The sequence below is a fragment of the Ochlerotatus camptorhynchus genome, unplaced genomic scaffold (genome assembly GCF_037179485.1).
Source record: "Ochlerotatus camptorhynchus isolate MF236.1 unplaced genomic scaffold, CSIRO-AGI_Acam_v1.1 ptg000257l, whole genome shotgun sequence".
In the NCBI taxonomy this organism is placed as follows: Eukaryota; Metazoa; Arthropoda; class Insecta; order Diptera; family Culicidae; genus Ochlerotatus; species Ochlerotatus camptorhynchus.
The window spans coordinates 758,661-779,318 of NW_027040747.1; the positions used below are offsets into that span (position 1 = coordinate 758,661).

At 40.4% G+C, this 20,658-nt stretch overlaps 2 protein-coding genes and 1 pseudogene across 2 annotated transcripts; 2 read left to right on the plus strand and 1 right to left on the minus strand.

Annotated features, from left to right (window-relative positions):
- Positions 1 to 353: 353 nt before the first annotated feature.
- LOC135705023 (all trans-polyprenyl-diphosphate synthase PDSS2-like) lies at positions 354 to 3,503 on the plus strand. Its single transcript, XM_065226574.1, has 3 exons — positions 354 to 722; positions 2,406 to 3,145; positions 3,211 to 3,503. The coding sequence occupies exons 1-3, from the start codon at positions 388 to 390 to the stop codon at positions 3,483 to 3,485; spliced, it is 1,350 nt and encodes a 449-aa protein (XP_065082646.1). The 5' UTR covers positions 354 to 387; the 3' UTR covers positions 3,486 to 3,503.
- Positions 3,504 to 3,765: 262 nt separating this feature from the next.
- Prdm13 (PR/SET domain 13) lies at positions 3,766 to 13,425 on the minus strand. The gene is made up of 2 exons (XM_065226683.1): positions 12,912 to 13,425; positions 3,766 to 4,478 (listed from the first exon to the last, which is right to left on the minus strand). The coding sequence occupies exons 1-2, from the start codon at positions 13,423 to 13,425 to the stop codon at positions 3,766 to 3,768; spliced, it is 1,227 nt and encodes a 408-aa protein (XP_065082755.1).
- Positions 13,426 to 18,702: 5,277 nt separating this feature from the next.
- Positions 18,703 to 20,150, plus strand: LOC135705110 (uncharacterized; annotated as a pseudogene).
- The last annotated feature ends 508 nt before the right edge of the window (positions 20,151 to 20,658 follow it).

The following is a 20,658-nucleotide window of genomic DNA, read 5'->3' on the forward strand; positions in this document are numbered from 1 at the left end:
GGTATTGAGCTCTATGACGTTTCTAATAGTACCCACGGCTCTGTAGTATGTTTTAGACATTTAAGCCATAATTAATAGTGCTAATTGAAATAAATAAGTAAGTGCATTTAAGTAATCGCTATTTCAAATGTAGAGTTTGTTATCCTCACTTTGGTAAAAGTGTTTGATAGTTTATTGTTATCTTCACTTTCGGATCACCAATACTCGAGCGCATACTTAGAAAGAACTACGTGGTAACGACGCCAGAGCACTCGCACGATGAACCTTCCTTAGTACCAGACAGTCATCTGCAGTGAGCGAACCCAGTGAATCGTTAAATTTAACTCGCTTCCCACATACAACATTTTGGCATTTTAGGAAACGCTCCGATTTCAGAAACCGGGAAAAATGTCCCTGAGTCGCATCTGCATCCCGCAGTCCCATCTGCGGATGGTCAGTAAAATCAGCAGTGCCGTGTTGGGATCAGCGACCGGCCATCGTCCCTCAGAGGTCAATCTGCGCACAGTTAGTTTCACCTCGTCGGTTTGCGACCAACCAGCAACGGCCAAACCCGTCCAAAAGCAGCACAACTGGAATCGGGCCGTGAGCGAAGCGGAAAAGATCGTCGGCTATCCGACGTCTTTTCTGAGTCTGCGCTGGCTGCTGAGCGACGAGATTGCCAATGTGGCACTGCACCTGAGGAAGCTCGTCGGCAGTAATCATCCGTTGTTGAAAACGGCCAAGTAAGTTCATCTTTGCTGTTGCTAATGAGAGTAACTCAAAATTGAGTCGAATTTGACTCATCATTTGCAGTGGGGTTACTCAGTGAATATTTTACGTTGCTTTTCTAAGGAAAATTTCTTGAACATGAGGAGACTCGAAAGTAATTTCACTCAGTCTAGAATGTACTCAAATTCAATAAATTTTACCCGGAAAAGTGAGGGAAATTTTACTCACTCACTGAGTATGCCTACTTTCGGAAATTTTGAGTTGAATTCGACTCAGTTACCGAGCTACTCTCATCGGCCGTGTAATGCACATCGTAGAAATGCAAATCGTATAAAAATAGATTTGTGATTCGTTGGTTTATCCTATTTATTTTTTGATTGATAGTTCGAGCGACACAAGAGTTTCGCATAAAACATTCGGTTCCCTCAATTCGCAAATTTGCGAGCGTTACTTTCAGAGGTGGACAATTAATCATATAGTCGAGCAGTTTTGGGGCGTTCGAGATTTTAAGAAAATGAGGCAATATATTTCAGATTTTTCAGGTCGATCCAAGGTGCCAAACATTCAGTTTGGAACACTCATTGGCACATTTTGGCACCCATGGTTAGTCATTTTTATGATCTTTGATGTTACTGGCAACACTGTATTATCTCTGCGTCTGCGCAGTGCTTGTCTCAAATTTTAATTAATTTTTGTTGACACATTCCAACTTTCGGATTCAAGTAATCGCAACGGCGAATTTTCAGCCAATATACCTGCCATAGATTTCCCAAAACCGAGTTTGGATTCCCCAGCAGTGCACATCCTTATGCTTGTCCGAGAAGTAATCAGGGCAACCGCTAATGATCAGCATCGTTGCATCTACATCCCACAAAGTATCGGTTGTGATATGAAGACAAAGTTACGAAATTATCTGTAGCTTTGTGTGAGAGATATCGTGTTTTGGTTTGAACAGTTTGAAGTCGGGTTGAATAGTTTTAGCTGGCTTTTTGTTTACTATGGCTTAGCGATTCCGACTTTCGATCGTTCCGGTGGTTGACAATGTGGACCAAAGCACTCTTTACGACTTCCATCGATTTTGCGCGTCGTGATTTTATATAACTCTATAGGTTTTGGCCCAAATTAGAATCTGGTCACTTCTTAGGGAGCTCCCGGAACATATCCAGGTGCGGCCATAGTGGACCTGAGTACTCAATGTGGCTGTCAATGATCTTAGTTCTGAATTTTTATGTGATTTGATATACCACATCATGGGTTTCAAGTCAGATTCTGTCCACTTCATCAGGAGTTAGAGATACCTGGATCATGACCGGTTTTGACCAAAGTAGTTGCTATTGATCTATTTTTTTCAGTTTCATATGATGACTTCACATCGCATGATGGGTTTGGTAAGTTTCATGACAAATCTAGTTTCATGGCCTGGAACTTTCCATTTGGCGGTTGTTGCATCCAATTGGGTGCAGGGGTTGCTGAGAAACGTGCCGCACTTTAATTCGTCACATACTCGCATACAAACATACATGTTCCTATCTAATAGAGCTGAGTCGATTGGTAAATGTCACTTGGCACCAATTGCACGCTCCCACTATTATTCAGCATAGTTTCAAGTTTGTCATAGGAAAGCCCTTCCGAAAACGCCAATATGAATATCCCAAAAACTACGTCATCCATGAATTATAAACAATTCCTCATTCCAGAATCCTGATCTACAATGGCAAAAACAACATGCAAGCGTGGGGCCTCATTGTGCTGCTCATCTCGAAAGCCGTTGGACATGCCCCGTCCATTCCGGATATGGAACAGGACAAAAGTGCCGGCGTGCTGCACTCGCAGCGTGCTCTGGCTGAGGTTACCGAAATGATTCGCACCGCGTCCCTCGTTCATCAGGGACTGGTCAATCTACAGCCACTGGCAAACTCCGGCAATGAACTCAGCAGCGATAGCGAGATGATTTTCGGCAACAAGATTGCTCTGCTCAGCGGAGATTATCTGCTGGGGAGTTCTGTTGCGAAGCTGTCGGATCTCAATAACCAGGAGTTGATTGAGCTGATGTCATCCTCAGTGAGAGATTTGGCTGAATCGAACTTCATCGGCGATCGGGATATGCAGAACAACCCACTGCCGTCGAACCCGAAACTGGGGTCGACCAGTTCGGCAGGGCAGTCAAACAATGATGATTTAGGATTTGAAGATGTGGAAGATAATATACAGTCGTTGAACATCGAGAACGTGCTGGGGAATCCCGAGCGGGAGTGGTCGTTGAGGCATATCCTCTCTGCTGGAAGTCTGCTGGGCAAAAGTTGCCAGGGAGCGTTGATTCTAGCGGGCCAACCGGTAAAATTGCAAAAGCAGGCTTACCTGTTCGGAAAGCACCTATCACTGGCCTGGCAGGCTTGCATCGATATGGAGCCGTTCAGCAGTCCCAACCTCTCGCCAGGTACTTGATGTCAATGTGATGGCATTTGTAGGGAATTTTCAAACATTAGTTTTTTATCATTCCAGGAGTTCGCTTCAGTCTCATCTCCGCACCGGTAATGTTTCACCTAGAACATGATCCAACGTTGTACGAGGAAATCATCAAAATGGGACGAGAATCAGTCGACAACATCGACTACGTCAAGATTCACAGCGAAGTGATCAAGGGACCTGGTCTGGAAAAGACGTGCAACCTGCAGAAGAAGCATAGCCTCGCGGCCATGGCGGTGCTAAATGAGTTGCCACCATCGGACGCTCGAACCGCTCTTCAGAACATCATTTTAGCGATGGAGGACTTGTAATGTTTATAACTAAATATTGAGCAGGAAATTGCTACGAACTTACAATTGAAAACTCTCGAGTTTTTTTTAGTAGGGTGTAGTTTTTAAGTGGTGATTGTGTTTCATCAGTATGTTGAAACACATCACAGCAGATATTTTCGGATATTTAATAAGCGTAGCTTAAATATTCATTCGTATGTATTTCAACAATTTAAAAATACTTAAAACTAACTCATTTGGCACTGTTTGTATTTGAAGTAGCTTAGATTAGGTATCATTGATAACCATTGGTATACCAAAGTCATGTAACTTCTTCCTCCTCCTCGGAAGTCGAACTCTCAATCACCTGATTGCTGTTGTGTCGGGACTGAAGATGTCTTTGCAAATCCCTCCGCCTGGCCAGTTTTTTTCCGCACAAATTACACTCATACAGTGAGCTATCGTGCTGCCGGTGTAATCGAATGTGCTTGTTCAAATTGCTCGGATCACCGAAAGGCCTTAAGCAGTACTGACACTTGAGCGGTTTGAACCCCGTGTGCGTTCGGATGTGTATCTTCAATCCATACTTGCGGGAATACAGTTTCCCGCAGTAGATGCAGATGTGACCTTGCTTCGAGGAGCCCATGTTGCTGACGATCGTTTCTAGATGCGCAGCCGTCACCATGGTGGAATCGTCGACCAGTGGACTGTGCGGGTGGTGATGGTGGTGGTGGTGATGGTGCAGTGAAGGTTGCTCCAAAAGGGGTGATTTGTTCTGCGGCGGGGGCGGTGGAGGATGAGGCGGGGATAGTTCCACTTTCATAGCGTGGGTGTTGAGTACCGGACGGAAGGCCGAGCTTCGCCACGGTTGAAATTCACAACCGGTTGCGAAGTTGTAGCGGGAGATGCTGTGAAGGAGACGCTGCCACAGGACGGTCATCGACTGCTGGCTGCAGTCTGTGGCTATGTGAATTTTAAGCGGGTTCGGGTATTCGTAGGATTTTCCGCAGATATGGCACACGTAGCAGTTTTGACCTGGAAGGATGAAAAAATAAAATAAAATAAATTAGCTGAAGTAATCAACCTATGGTTGCAATCCAATCCTTCTTACTAATTAAAATTCCACCAAATATGTAAGTAGCCACCATCCTAGCTTGGGTCTTGCCCTGCATGCGGCTCCACTCAACAGCAAGATCAAATTCCGTCATCATTCTGAATTCAACATACTGCTGTATGAAGGGCCAAAAAGGGTTGGACGGGCCCGTAAGCAGAGGCACTTACGCGAAACCCGCGGGAATAAGAGAATCTCCTTCCAACAATATGATCCAACAAAATGAATAACGAAATTCGCAATACATGTTAAGCTTTCCACGGGATGGTTTGTTAAAGAAGAGCGCGTCAAATTCATTGCAACTGTTGGAGTGAAATGTAACTATCTAAAATGACAGTACACATTCCCTCCTAGACTCCGGTTGGCACTCCACTCCATTGTCCAGTTATAACTTCAATGATGCCCTGATGCTCCCTCCCCTCCCAGTATTTATTGTAATTTTCATGATGAATTTATATATAATCATGTAATATATAATGTATATAAAGTATGTAGTAGAATGAAAAATATAATAAAAAATAAAGATGTTTTACAAAATACAAATAACCTAGATTATTGGGTCCTATACACACACTTTTTGTTTTATGTGCCATGAAATGACATAATGCATAATTGTATGTTTTGAAAATATAATACTGAAGTATTGAAACAATAGACCGAAAATCGAGGTTATTTGGACATGAGATATTATATTTAAAAGGATACTACCAAACCGACCATCAAACGCACTGCCCACAAAAGCAGATACGTCCCCTCGAAAATGCAATCGAGGAATGTACAAGAACAATCCTCAACTGGAACGTACTCACCAAATCAATATATCCGGGAGCGCATTCCCGATGTCGTCAAACGGCAAAAAAAGGGAACTCGGTGAGAAAATTTGTGATACGGAATTTTCACTGAAAACAACCGCGAATTTCACCATCTAACTGCGAAACACGTTCAGAAGCACTTTTGGTACACTTTCGATATCAATTTCAATTTTGTATAAACTTTACAATTTGACAAACTGGTTCTTAGTTTTGAAATTGATCGAACCCTTGTTGGTCATTTTCTAGGTATTTCAGAATGTTGTCCAGTTTTTCCTATGAGTTGTCCCACTGTGAACTGACTGATCACTCAATGCTTAAACATTACTTAATTCAACAATAATAAAGCGATGTGCAAAGCTTAACTATGAAGAACAGAGGGTTGTTCAAATTTCATTTAATCGTTTAGTAACAGTAATAAAAAAATCTTATATCTAAGAGTGATGATATCCTTTTGGATTAAATCTTTTCGGAATCCTAAAAAAAAATCTATTAGTAAGCAATAGATCTGTTTCCGTACTGGTTTTTCTGTGAGATCAAAATCAAAATCACCTACTATCTTCTCTATTGGATATAGGGTAAATGACGGCTTCGGCAATACCTTATTGTATTATCGTCAGGGGGTAAACAACATCCTTGAGAGTTCAATTTTGGCATTTGGATACATTGTGTTTCAGAGCATATTTTGGCCAAATTTGAGTGCTCCAGGACATTGTTTACCAGTTGACGATAATAGGTTAAGGTATTGCCGAAGCCAACATTTTCCCTATCTGATATTTTTTACAGAATTTTTGCTAAAAGCATAATAAGGAAGTACGGGAATAAACCTTGAACATGACATAGATGTACATGCGAGCAGTGAACACGATTGTCAAACTTAGTGCAGCTTTCTAGTCAACACGTTGAAAGAATGCTCTATAACACTCCGAAATGAATAAAGAATGAAAAATGAACTTGGACGTCAACCATGCCGCATTTAGCTCGGAAAGTTTGCTCTATAATAGACTTTTTGATCAGAAGAAAAGCAGATTGCGTTTCAATAAATAGCAGCCAAGTTCCAGGAATGTGAATCAATTCGATTTATGTATTTGAATATTGCGGGGTTGTCAACAAACTACGCAGCATTACGTCAGATTGTTGAGGAAAAAGGAAAGCTTTTGATCAGTATAGTATTCCGGGATATATTGTTGCTGCTTGCTTATCACATTCTAGACACACTGGCGGTGTTGCTATTTATGTCAAAGAATCAGTTCAATTCAACCTACGTACCAACGAAGTTATTCATGGCAACTGGTTCCTGGGCATTACAGTTGTACGTTGCATGAAGATGGGTAATTATGGTGTTTTGTATCATTCTCCCAGTTCTAGTGGCCAGCGTTTTGTTGAAGTTTAAGAGAATTGGCTCGAGACATTCCTTGATTCTAGTAAATTAACTATATTTGCTGGTGATTTTAATATTAATTGGCATGATAACCATAATTCGAATCATTTGAAGCGTTTAGATGAGTTTTTTAATTTAAAGCAATCGGTAAATGAATATACGCGTATTTCCAGGCACAGTAGAACTTTAATTGACCACGTTTATTCCAATTTTGATTCCATTTGTTCAGTAACGGATATTAGTGTAGTCACAATCGATAAAGAAAACTCGTTGTGAATATGTACAAAGGAAGATTGATCCGCATATAACAACAGCAAAGAGTTATGGAAAAATTTGAAATCTTTATTAAAACCTAGTAATTGCAAACCGCGGTCCGTAACTTTTAATGGCACATTAGAACAGTCAGAACAAGTAATTGCATCTCAGTGTAATGACTATTTTGTAGACAGTGTTTCATTGATTAATCAATCCATTGAAATGGTCGATGAACCTGACGAAATAAAGCAGCCAGTTGTAGGTTTGAAGGTTTTCACCCAATTACATTAGATGAACTTAGAGTTATTTGCTTTTAATAAGGAAAATCGGCTGGAGTAGATAATGTTAATGCTAGAGTTATTCAAGATTGCATTCATGTCATTGGCCACATCTTGCTGGGCCTTATTAATGAATCATTACAAACTGGACATGTGCCACAAATTTGGAAGGAATCCTTAGTGGTCCCTATTCAAAAAGTTGCTGGAACGATTAAAGCCGAAAAGTTTCGTCCCATCAACACATTGCACACATTATAGAAAATGTTTGAACTTGTTGTTAAAGGCCAGCTGTTGGAGTATTTAAATAGCAACTCTTTGTTGATACCAGAACAATCAGGATATCGGGAAGGTGATTCTTGTGAAACTGCATTGAATTTGGTGTTAACAAAGTGGAAAGACAACTTGGAGCGTAAAGATACGATTGTTGCTGTTTTTTTGGTTCTGAAACGCGCTTTTGAAACAATTTCTAGGCCCTTACTGTTAAGTACAATCAAGCGCTTTGGAATTACGAGTACTGCATATAAATGGTTTGAAAGCTATTTGTCTGACAGAACTCAACGGACTGTTTTTAATTATTATGTTTCCAGTCCCGTGGGGAATAACCTTGGAGTGCCCCAAGAAAGTGTATTAGGGCCCCTGTTATTTATTATGTACATTAATGACTTGCAACGTGTTTTACGATTTTGCGACATTAATCCTTTTGCAGATGATACTGTGTTATTCATTGAAGCTAAGGATTTAGATGATGCCGTTTTACACTTGAATGAAGATTTGCGTTCTCTAAGTATGTGGTTGAAGTATAAACAGTTGAAATTCAATACCAGTAAACCAAAATTTATGGTAATTTCGCGGGATCGAGTAAATGAGAACGCCTCTGTTGTAATTGATGATTAGACTATTGATCGCGTTCGGGAGATTAAATATCTTTGCGTGATTATTGATGGCAAACTTAAGCTCAACTCTCACATTGACAATGTCATCAAGAAAATTGCCAAGAAGTATGGAATTTTATGTCGATTGAAAAACGATTTTACTATTACCAGTACAATCATCTTTCCTCATCTAGATTTTTGCCCATCCATTTTATTTCTGTCCAATGAAACACAAATATCGGTAGTATTTCGCAAAACGATGTATGGAACTTTTGTAGGTTTTGTTATTAACTACAACTTTTGCCTGTAACTCAAATCTGTATCTATTATGAATCACGAATTAGAGCGAGCAGAACTTATTACTGCTTTTCAGTGAATGTAAAATACATTCACTGAAAAACAGTAGTGGCTTCTATTCGCTCTGGTTCGTCATGCATAAGAGATACGGATTTCTCGCAAAAGTTGTAGCTTATAACAAAACCTACAAAAGCTTCATACATCATTTTGCGGAATTCTGTTGATGAGAAAAGTTGTTGAATGTAAATGAATGCACGAAATGAATGCACGAAATGAATGCACGAAATGAATGCAAATGATTTTCCATGCCTGGTCGTGACATCAACATGTCACTGTATGACCATGGAACCGTCCTTCGGAAGAACTGTAACGTCCATACAAATGGTCAATTCATGGAACTGATCCTAAAGCTCCGCAGTTTTTTTAATCGTTAGGAACTGTGATGTAAGACAGAATTTGGGGTCGTGACATAAACATGGACCTGGATAACCATGGAACCGACCTCCGAAAGATCCGGAACATCTGTTAAAGTGATCAATCCATGAAACTAATCCTAGAACTGTGACATAAGGACGAATTTGGGGTCGTGACATATAAATGGACCCGGATGGCTAAGGGATCGTCCCTGGAAGATCCGGAACATCCGTAAAACTGATCAAGCCATGAATCTGTTTCTAGAGCTCCACAGTTTTTTTTTTAAACATAAGGACCTACTGTGATATGAAAACGAATTTGTGGTCGTGGCATAATCATGGACACTAGACTGCCAATGAATGTATGGGAAAAATTTGACCATCAAATTTCGCTAACAAATCATATACAAAATGTTTATTGCCTCGAAAAATGACCCTATGCAAAATTTGAGCTCAATCGGACATGATTTAGGGTGGCGCAAACGCGTCAAAGTTTGACTTTTTTCACTCTCAAAAATCTCCCAAGGGGGAATCAAAAATTTTTTTTTTGATGCCAAATGTCTTAAAAATGCATGAAACGTCGAGATTTGGTGTTATCTCGAAATTTTTTTTTTCAAAAATCGACTTTCTAACGGTTGTCCTGTACAATTTTCGGAATTATTATACGATTTATGTCTGTCTATGCTTCTATTTTACGTGGTCTCAGATACTAAAAAGTAATATCATCAAATGTTTTGAAGTTTGGATTCTTAAAAATTCCAAAACAAAACATGATGATATTTTCAGATACATGCGTTTGGTAAAAAGTAATGGTTTTTACAAACCTATTTTGATTTTTGGACCACCCTAATGAAGAATAATTGGACCACCCTAGTGAATTATTTCGTATTAGATCCTAAATGGTGGTTTAATTCGATATATAAGCAGGTTGGAGACAATTGTGAACAGTTTTAGAAGCCGACTCATCAATTTTCTATATTCCATATAGCACTCATGAAAAAATTCTAAATCCCAGAAAGTCGATTTTTGAAAAAAAAAATTTTTTCGAGATGGCACCAAATCTCGACGTTTCATGCATTTTAAGACGTTCGGCATCAAAAATTTTTTTTTTGATTTCCGAAATTTGCGGGACCATGTTTATGTCACGACCCAAAATTTATTCTTATATCTCAGTTACAAGTATTTAAATAAACACGAATCGTGTTGAAGTAATGAAATTGGGTTGTTAGCAGAATGCTTAAATAAAACATTTAATTCCACTTAATTATTTTGGTATCATTATTAGAGAGTTGAATAGATTTTTCTCCTTTAGTTTACTTAAATCTTTGGTTTTAATTAGTTAGGTAGGTTCCGATTCAACACATTGTAGTTTCATTTTTATACCTGTGATCTTGACTTTTATACCTAGGGGATGAGTACTTAAGGGGGTTAGATTTTGAATAGTTCTTTAGTGGGAATGACACTGATGAAGACTGCACATTGTAGTCGAAATACGTAAATACGAAATTAAATGGAACATAACCTTTTTTGCTGTTTTATAAACACGAATCTCTAGTATCAGTTTCATGGAATGAGCACTCTTACGGATGATGCAGATCGTCCGGAGGACCGGTTCTATGTTAATGTTGTTAGGGAAACTAGGAAACATAATTGTGTGCATCACTGTAGATTAGGGAATCCAGGAGAAATGAGTGACCACGATCGTCTGCATGTATGCAGATCATACTCTACCTACATACACGAGAAATAGGCACGATAGACTATCAGTGATGTGCTCTCGCAGCATCACTTGTAAATAAAGATAGGAGAATAGCCAGTTAGCTCCCGACCACCACCGGTACCGGTATCGATTCAGTTCGATCGCGTTGAATAAATACAGTCCACTTAGAATAAAAAATGCGTTTAGTAGTGTATAGAATAAAATTATTAATTAGTGATCGTATCACACCGTTGTTACACAGTTTTTAAACTACATGATCCGAACTAGCTATTCGCGGGTGCGCACGTAGTGCAAAACGGGGAATTACCCAACAAATGTGATGACTTCAAATTCATTTTATACCACAGTTTCAGGTGTTTTTGAAGAAGTATCAGATTCATGGATGGAGAATTTTCTTTAGTATCGGGCAAAGGTTCTCAGAATGCTATAACATTTCACCCGCAGGTAGAGTTTATGATCATATGAACGAAACAAAGATTCAAAAAATTTGTGGTGGATATTTTTTCCCGGAAAAACTTAGTAGGTTTGCAAATTTTCCCGGACAGCACGTACTTTGATAGCTCATGAACCATCGTAGATTAAATGTTTTATAGTGAAGTGATAAAGAAATCAGCAATCCATTTAAACTATAATCTGAAAAATGCCTTCCTCGAACAATTTTACGAAGGCAGAAAATCACAAAGAAATGAGTGATGCAAATTTTTCCAGATTTATCATGTAGCCATTACCTGGAACCTTACGATTGTTTTTTCCGTGGAGTTTATTTTTATCTATAATCCGTTGCTGATCTGGCCAAAACCAGGCCCAGTAGACAATTTCTAGTTCCTCAGTCCCTATTATTTACCGCTGAGAAGCTGTTCCGAATCCAAGTAGAACTTCCACAAGGCGTCCCACAATTCATCCCATAATTCGTCCCATAGATCGTCCCATAATTCGTCCCATAATTCGTCCCATAATTCGTCCCATCATTAGTTCCATCATTCGTTGAGTCGCAGCGTTGAACCTGACTATTGGCCACGAAAAGGCTTGCCAATGCATATCAAAAATCGACTACATACATCCGAACATTTGTTTATCTCAAATCGACGGAAGACATTCCACGCAACTATCATAAACCGGACTAGTTCATAATGATCTTCGTCAAGCTTCGTCTACAATTTGGACTTCTACATCAACACATATCAGGCAGCCTTCTAAACTTGGTGAGTTCGTTCCAATTTTTAATTTTTTATTTTTTCAAACCAGTTACGTTGGGAGATCACCTTTTTGTGGTGCGTTACAGGTATAAGATCTACCACAGAACCCTAGTCGTGACAACTTCAAACAAGGGAATCAGGATTTTCCAGTAGTCAAAGGATCACATTTTAGTCCTTGTTACTTTTTAAGACTTGATAATAGTGACAAGACTCGTGTAGTGACCACCGCCGTTATGCATTTTAATATTATTGTTTATGTTCATAGAGTTTACATAATCCTTTTTCCTTTGTCCTTCTCCTTTTCCTTTCCCTTTTCTCTTTTCAGAAAGCGAGTAATGGCGCTATAGCCATAAGCCATAAAAGGCTAGGACAAGAACAACCAACCAATCATATAATTACCAAAATCGGGACGTACGGTACGAGATGTCCACGTTTCATCCATTTATTGGATTCTGGAGCATCGTGTTTAAATCTTCGATTTAAACAGACCCGATGTTTTCTGAATCATCTTGCCCCTTAAATGCTGCACAGTAGGCCTGGCCGTTTTGATATGTGTGACGCATCTTGGATGTGAAACATTTATCAAATAGATAAGAAAAATGATTGAGGTACATCCATCATTTTCCAGGATGCTTTCAAGAACTGGCTGTGTTGGTGTTAAATTAGATTAGATTAGATTTATTATGTAGCCATTACCTTTCATTTGAAATTTTGATTTTTAATTTTATGAAAAAAGTCATTTTTGAAAAAAACTGATTTTTTGGACCACCTTAACATAGTTAACCCTATTGAAAAAATAAAAATAAAAAATACTGGTCTAATATTTAACGATAAGGTACAAAACTACCAATTTTACGAAATTCCGAGAACCACATATCTCAATCATGGAATGGTTGAGCTAATAAATAATCGCACTAAAGCCTTCATGTAGATATTAGCATTGCATTTCCTCCCAACTCGAAAGTATAACTTCTTTATAAAAAGAGGTACAGACGATGATTTTATAACAAAACATGCGTCTCAAAAAGCTTCAAATGTCTTTCGAACAACGCTTCCATGAGAAATTTGAAAACATTCCAAGCGTTCAACGCCATTCAGTATTAGCGTGCCAACTTTCACTAAGTAAATTAACTTACGCTGAATATTCACTGGCGTCAGGAAGGGAATTTGCATATGTGCGCCGACATCCTCGGAGAACCACAGCTTCAGCTCCTCTTCTCCGTTCACGTCCTTGATCAGCCGAAGCCTGATCAACTGGTTCGCATTCAACTCCAGAACTGCATTGTAACTTCTCACATCACTAGCCAGCTTAATCGACCGAATCCAATTGCAGCTCTTCATCACACTGTCCGCTTCGTTTGGAGTCAGCAGTCCAGTCGAGCTGGATTTCCTAATCATAATCCTTCTTCCACTGGGCAGAGCTGTCTTTTGGCAAATTTCTTCCACGGCATAGGCTTTCGACACCGAATCAACCGGAAGGTAACTCAAGGCACAAACACTGGCTGCAGCTGCAGCTGTTTCACTTTCTTCCGGTGAGGAAAAATTTAAACTCAGTTCCAGTTCACACTTGGGAGCAAAAGGAACTATCGGTGGCCCTAAACTGCTCCTAGGAAGCAGCATCGATTGCGATGACGTTGCGGCCGGATACATCGCTACTGAAACCATCCACTTGCCCGATCAGAACCGATCTGAAGTTCCTGCAGGATTCGTCAGGATATTTTATAGTTTCTCCCTAATAGACGTCGACTTTTTGGCAAACAGGTCGCACCCTCCTCCTCCTCCTCTTTCGAATAGAAGAACATAAACATCGTCCTGCGGGGTGCGACAGAGGATGGTAACAACGGGAAGCAACTCTAATTGATCCTCGCTGGGCTGATTGGCTGCTGTAACAAGTGCAAAAAATCTCACGACATTCCGCAGCAACCCGACCCGGACCATCAATGTGCCGAAAAGGAAAAAAAAACACATAATAGTTTTTAAATGAATTGATAAAGATCAACACGGATCGCTTTTAGATGGAGGGGGAGAAGCTGTGTGTACGCACTATTTGCTACCCTCTCTCTCCGACCCCGTGCCACCCTCAGCGAGGTGCGCGTGTTAAATCGCCACATGTGCATCAGCTCGCACGTCACAGGATGTCGCCCCGGTTACGTGGCACTTCACAGAAACCGCAGCTAGTAAGGATGAGGTTCAACCAACCTATTTCTGACATTTGTGGAACAGGCTATTTCCGAAGCAGTGCATCACACCGATGTATCATCACATCAGGACCTCCCTCCGTCCCTTCCTGTAAAAGCATGCTACATGTCAGAAATCATCAGTGCGATAAAACATCATCACCGCAAGCTCTTGTTGCTTTCAGAGCTGGGGAAGCGGGAAGGGTAAGGTGGGATTTTCACCCTTCATTAAGGGCCAGTAAAGCTGCTAGTCGTGTAGCATGCACCACGTGGTGGCGGCAACCGGATCGGGATTGGTTTAATGCACTTTTTGGCAACAAGCTAGGGGGCACAGGGAGCGGATGGCAATCATATGTTTTTCGATGCCTGGCGTGTGCCTATTCTTGAGCCGGGCGTTTGTTTGTATATACATGGTGCTTACCTACATAATTGCCAGATAAGGGAGAGGTAGCCTGAAATCAAAGCTGCCGGCGGCGCAGCAAGATGCTGGATTGTGGCCCTTACAAAACTGAAGTTTTTTTTATTGAGGAGCCATTGATTTTGTTCTGCTGGCGATTTTTAAAACGGTTTACAATCGTTGTTTATCTTTGTTAAGGAGATTTTCAACCGTTATCATATTATTATTAAAAATAATTGGTTAAATTTAGACCTATTCTTACACACATAGAAATTACTATTTTTACACGAGACATAATTCAGCTTTGACGTAAATCATGGAACGTAAACAAACAGTGTTCTGAAACTGAAACATATGCAACTCGACGAAAAGTGCGTTTGATTGAATTGATTTTCTTGTCCTTTTCAACTGATTCTTATGTCAAAAGGGCCGCTTACATGTGTCTGGAATAAAGTCTGTCCTCATTTTTCGTCCGTTGACATTTTTACCTTACTCTTAAACGCTGTCCAGACTGGAGAGTTATAACATGTTATAACGGTTGTCAAATAATTGCAACACAGAAACCACCATCAAGATAGCGCTATAACATGTTATAACTCTGTAGTCTGACCGTTGTAATGTAAAATTAGACGAACTATACGTTGTATTCGGGGTAGTCGTATAAAACGTATATTCGTTATAAGTCAGGTAACACAGTAGTAGAAATTCTAGTACTACAATATGTTTGTTTTGATTCGCTATGAAAGTTTGATAGACAAATTGAGGGGCTCGTGGATTTTCCTCTTTTTGAGGGGTGCATCGATTAGCTTGGGGCCGAAGGGAGTACCAGAGCTGAGCCAAAAAATTGAGCACGTTTCTTCGGGACCTTCTGGTCTTAGAGTTACCTCTATGGTATTAGCAGCTGAAGCGGCAATGGCATACCATACAGTGCAACACAACTACACCAACCTGAGGTGTGATTGCGGCAACAAACATGTGAAGAAAATATGTCCGGATTCAGCCATTGCAGTTGTTGCGAACGCGACATTGTAATTATTAGAAATTCCCTAATCGAGAGGACAGCTCCCTCTGCCCGGTCATTCACCTTATGAGAGTGGCAAGGGAAAGCGAAAGTATTTCGGTAGGTAATTATTATTTATAAAAAAGGGCAACAGAGAAAAGAAAAACAAAGACAAGCCGCTGCTCGGAAGAGGTCCTGCTGGTACTGCACCCAAATAAACGGCGCATGGTGACGAAAGTCAATCCATGTTTACGACCGAGGTAGCACAAGCCAAAGGACGGCATAGATACACACGTGTACTGCTCAGCCTTGCGCCGGCAAGCAAAGCCGCAAGCCCATACCTAGTAAGGCAACCGTACGCACAGTACGAATGCCTACCGATAAGAATAGACTTTTACTTTCTCTGCCGCTTCTCCGTTTAAAAGGGCATCATAGCATGCAGCGCGCTAGGCGTGCACTTGAACAGTGCGCAGAGCGAAGGGCATCTGCTCGATAGGGAAATGAGGATAGAACGCTAGCCCATAAAAAGGTCGTAAAAGATTCGATACGCGGTGGTACGATCGAGTATTAGAAGAACAATACTTAAATAAGCAAGGGCGCATTTATAGAACCAGCTAGAAGATGTTAGGGAAGGTTCAGTAAATTACCTGCAAGAGGTAAGGCCCGCGTCTACTTTAAGAAGTAAATTGTTTAAGAATTGTAGCGCGGGATGATCATACGCATCGCCCGACTCCCGAAAATAGAAGAAAGGTAATAAAATTCGGGACGTAAATAAAACCATATTGTCACTTAGGCGATGCATTGAAGGCCATAGGACTTGTACGTAGGGACTTGAGCGTAGGTGAATTAGACCCTTGCATAGCAGCAAAGCGCACATGCGCACGATGTACCAACGCCCAAATTCTAGGGCCGGGGCCGGATAAGCGGAACTTTTTAAGAAATAAAATCAGTGTGTGTTATTTGACTATTCGTTGATGCAGCTCACTCATTCGAAACCCAATCGGTAAGTTATATCAGGTCTTGAGTCTGAATTGGTTGGCAATCCAGCCGAAAGATTGTATCCGGAAGCCCCTTACTCGCCACCAACTAAATTTGGCAAGTGATACCGGACTCTCTTTAGGTTAAACCCAACCAATTGGAATCAATTACAGATTGTGGCCACTAGCCAACAGTCTGGATTGAAGAGATCTGGTTAACGTGGATCTTCACGAATCCTTGAAGAAGGAAAACTCTGCTCACAAAACCTCCCCATCTTAGCACACGTGAGCCGATTACCTTCGCATCGGCTTGGCAACCGTTTGAATCGTAACCCTAAACGATTCTCGCAACGGGAACCAAAAGACCCTCACGGGTGCAAAACACCAACCTAGTATCCCCAACTCCTGACCAAAACAAAAACCCAATCCCAATACGATCCCGTGAGCAACAGCAGTGAAGTTTGCTTGTGCAAGGACCAAAACTGAAGCGAGCGTCAACAACGTGTTGGCACCACATTCAGTCAACATGTGAATGAAGAAACGTGCTCACCTTTTTGGTGCAGCTCTGGTACTCTTTTCGGTCCCAAGCTAATCGATTCACCCCTCGAAACATAGGAAATCCACGAACCCCTCATTTTATCTGTCAAACTTGCATAGAAAATCAAAACAACGTACTCCATTCTAGTATAAATTCCAGTACTACACTATGTTTGTTTTGATTCGCTATGAAAGTTTGACAGATAAAATGAGGGGTTAGTGCATTTTCCTATGTTTCGAGGGGTGAATCGATTAGCTTGGGACCGAAGATAGTACCATAGCTGAGCCAAAAAGTTGAGCTCGTTTCTTCTGGACCTTCTGGTCTTAGAGTTACCTCTATGCTTCTAGTCTTAGAGTTACCTCTGTGCTAATAGGCAAGCCAAGTAGTGAGCCAAGTTAAAATCGTTAGTTTTCACCGGTTGCTAATACCTTCAACTCCAGGGGTGATTTTTGAACTACAAAAAGCTCGTTCAGCTTTTGAGACGATGCAGCCGCTCTCACACAAACCTGGTGTTTCTGCGATCCCAAATGCAGCTCTTCCCTTATTCTCGACAGAAATTGTTTTCTGACAAATTTCACATAGTTTGAAACGTTAATTTCACTGGATTTTCTTACGAAAACACTTCGATTAATGCATTCAAATGATTCTTTAGGCTTTCAGCTTCAATTTGATTATATTTTTATCGCTAAGAAAAAGCAATCTAGCAGGGTTTTTTTTAAATGAAACAGACGCACTACAAAATGCTGCTGATTTCGAGTTGCCGATGAAAGCATACACAGCAAAAAAAGTTGTTGAATATTACATCGAAACTGCTGCAACCAGGTCAATCCATCGGTTGTGTAAAATTACATCCATTGATGTAATATTTTAGCTGCTTTTTGCTATTACATCATTATTTCATACATCAGCTTGAATTACGTTGATCGATATTACATTTTTTTTTGCTGTGTAGCTGTTTAACACGCAGCTCAAATAGAAAGGTTGCCGAATAAAAAGATATTGCCCACAATAGTCGCTCTCACTAGAGAAGATTAGAGCTTTGTAAAAGCGTTTCAAAACAGTTTTTGACAATTCTTTCGACTGAAATTCTTAGAGCAGCAAAAGATTGTAAACAAACCAATACTGCATATGTGTGCGTTCCTTAGAGAAAAAGGCTATAGAAAGATGGTCGCTGCTAAGGTTGCCGAGAATACGTAAATTCCCTTAGCACTTCGGATTCACTGTTGGTAGTTTTGAATGGCGGAAACTCTTTCTGCAAACCTTCCGAAAACTTGTTTCTTCGGCGAGACATGATTGTGAAAGATTTACTGTTAAAATAATAAAGCTCAGGTGGGATTATAATTTTGCAACTTATCAAATCGTTTACAACTATACGTTGTATGGTATCAATATTTAAAATTATGCTGCTGAGAAGATACCAGATTGTTCGGACACATTATTGCGACATTTACACCCGTTTAGACTACTCCGAAATACACGATTATCACAGTTGAATCTCGCACACGATTTCGCTGCCTTTTTAAGTTGTTCTACTATCCAGGTCAACTTACATTTTTATATGGGGTTTCAATTACTGGCATCACCTCATTCTAATGGACTCGCAGCTTTGACAGCTGTTTGTTTTTTGTTTTGTTTTGCACATCGTTGATTTCGTTTGATGAAGTGAAGAGGACTTTTTGCTAGCTGAAACCGTTCGGTAAGTTTTCCTCGCTGTTTTCAAGCTTAAAAGCACAATTATTATTTTTTTTTATATATCTTTATTAAGGAGACTTTCAGCCGTTTGCTGGCTCGTCTCCGAAATTATTAATATTATTGACTACTGTTTAGACACTCTCGACATGGAAAATCCGATCCGGGACGATGACCGTTCCATTGAGGAGGATGACGAAGAGGAGAAGCCATACCCGGAAGAGCGCCTGTTAGATTCTGACGAACTCGAAATAAAAAGCTGCAAATTGTGATGCACTGAATCACGGAATGGAAATCGGTGAGGAAGGTGGTACTGGTTGCTTGGCCCAAAGCTCAGAGAAGTCTAGTGGATCGAACGACGACGATGAAACTACTTTGTTCTTCGTCAGCCTTGTTGTGTCGCTGCGCGACTTCAAAGGACAAAACTTCGGCGGGGGAGCTCGATACTTGGTTCATATACGCTGATACCAACAATCAATACGAAACTAACGATTTTAAATTGGCTCACCACTTTAGTAGCCTATTGGTCCCAAGCAAACGATTAACGTACCCCATTCTAGTCGAAATTCTATTACTACACTATGTTTGTTTTGATTCGCTATGAAAGTTTGACAGATAACATCAGGGGTGTGTGGATTCATGCAGAACATGCAGGGGTGAGTGAAATAGCTTGGGACTGCTTGGGACCGTTGTTCTGGTACTGAGTGAGCCAAAAATAATAATGATTTTCTTCGGGACACAGTGGTCTTAGAGTTACCTCTATGCTGATACCGTCGAAGAATTCCTGCATAGCCTATGGGAAAAGTCCAAAAAGCATCTCATCCGACACATCATAGCTGTTTGTGATGATGAAGGCAACATCACCTACAACTGGAGCCCGAAGGAGGTAATCGATGAAACCGATTTAGTTAATTTTGCTTTGTTTTACGACAAACAAAATCGTCGAGCAATCACAGTGGATAAACTAACAACTAATATTCTGCAAAACTGGCGCACCAAATCTTCTGTCGAGCTGCTACTTCACAAATATTCGCTGACAGTCAATTCGAAGACCGTATGGAAAAAAGTAGAGAAATCATTAATTGACACAATTCCAAGAAATCGAGGAGGTGCTGAATACGCTCAGGAGTTGGCGAAAGAATTACAACTGAAGCACGGACACATCTGGAATGGTCATGAAATAGCGTGGAGCATCTGGGCAAATACAATTTTAACTGCACCAGCTCATCAGCACGAGGCATTGAAGAATGATTCGACTCCTCCTGCTAACTGCTTGGATCTGTTTTCAATTAAAGAAGGCGAACATATTCCGAGAATCCGTCGAGAGCATCGTGTTGCTCACAACGTGAACGATGGCTACCATGCAGATATTACGAAAATTATGGATGCATTCACTGCGGTTAAAGAAATACATCAAGAGCAAACACAGAGGATTTCCGCTTTGGAACGACTACTGGAAAATCTGATGCTTAGGAGCCAACTGGGTGAATCTTTCATTAGTTCTGCTGAGTCAGCTGTAAACGTGAAGGAGAGTGAGTTTTTCGCTTCCATTTCGTCTAGAGTACAAGATGCTGAAGATGTTGATCACATGATGTAAGATTTTACGAAATGGGATGTGTAATAAAATACATGAATTTGTTGTGGCTTATCCGAAAATAGGTACAAAAGAGTTTTATTTGATCAAACCAGAAATGTGTTGACGGTTCATCTAATTTGAATTCCTCTTGGTGCTATTTTTTTCAAATTCAAACGCCGACAGGTTCGATTGATCGTTTACAGTAGGATCAAACTTACCACCTTTCATATATCCGCACTTCCGGAACAGGTTGTTCATATTATAGTTGGAAAAATGTTTCATTATTTTAGCAACCATGTATTTGAGGTTGATTTTTCCACTTTCATCGTATTCACGCTGAAGCCGTTTTTTGCACATTCCGAAAAGTACCTCGATTGGGTTCATATGGGGACAATAAGCTGGTAAGAACACCAAATGTATCCCCAGTGATCTAAAATAATACACCAAATTGGGGTCACAATGGATTCGTGCCCTATCGAGAATCCAGAGGGAATGGAACCCTGGATGGTGTTGAATATATCCACTGTTA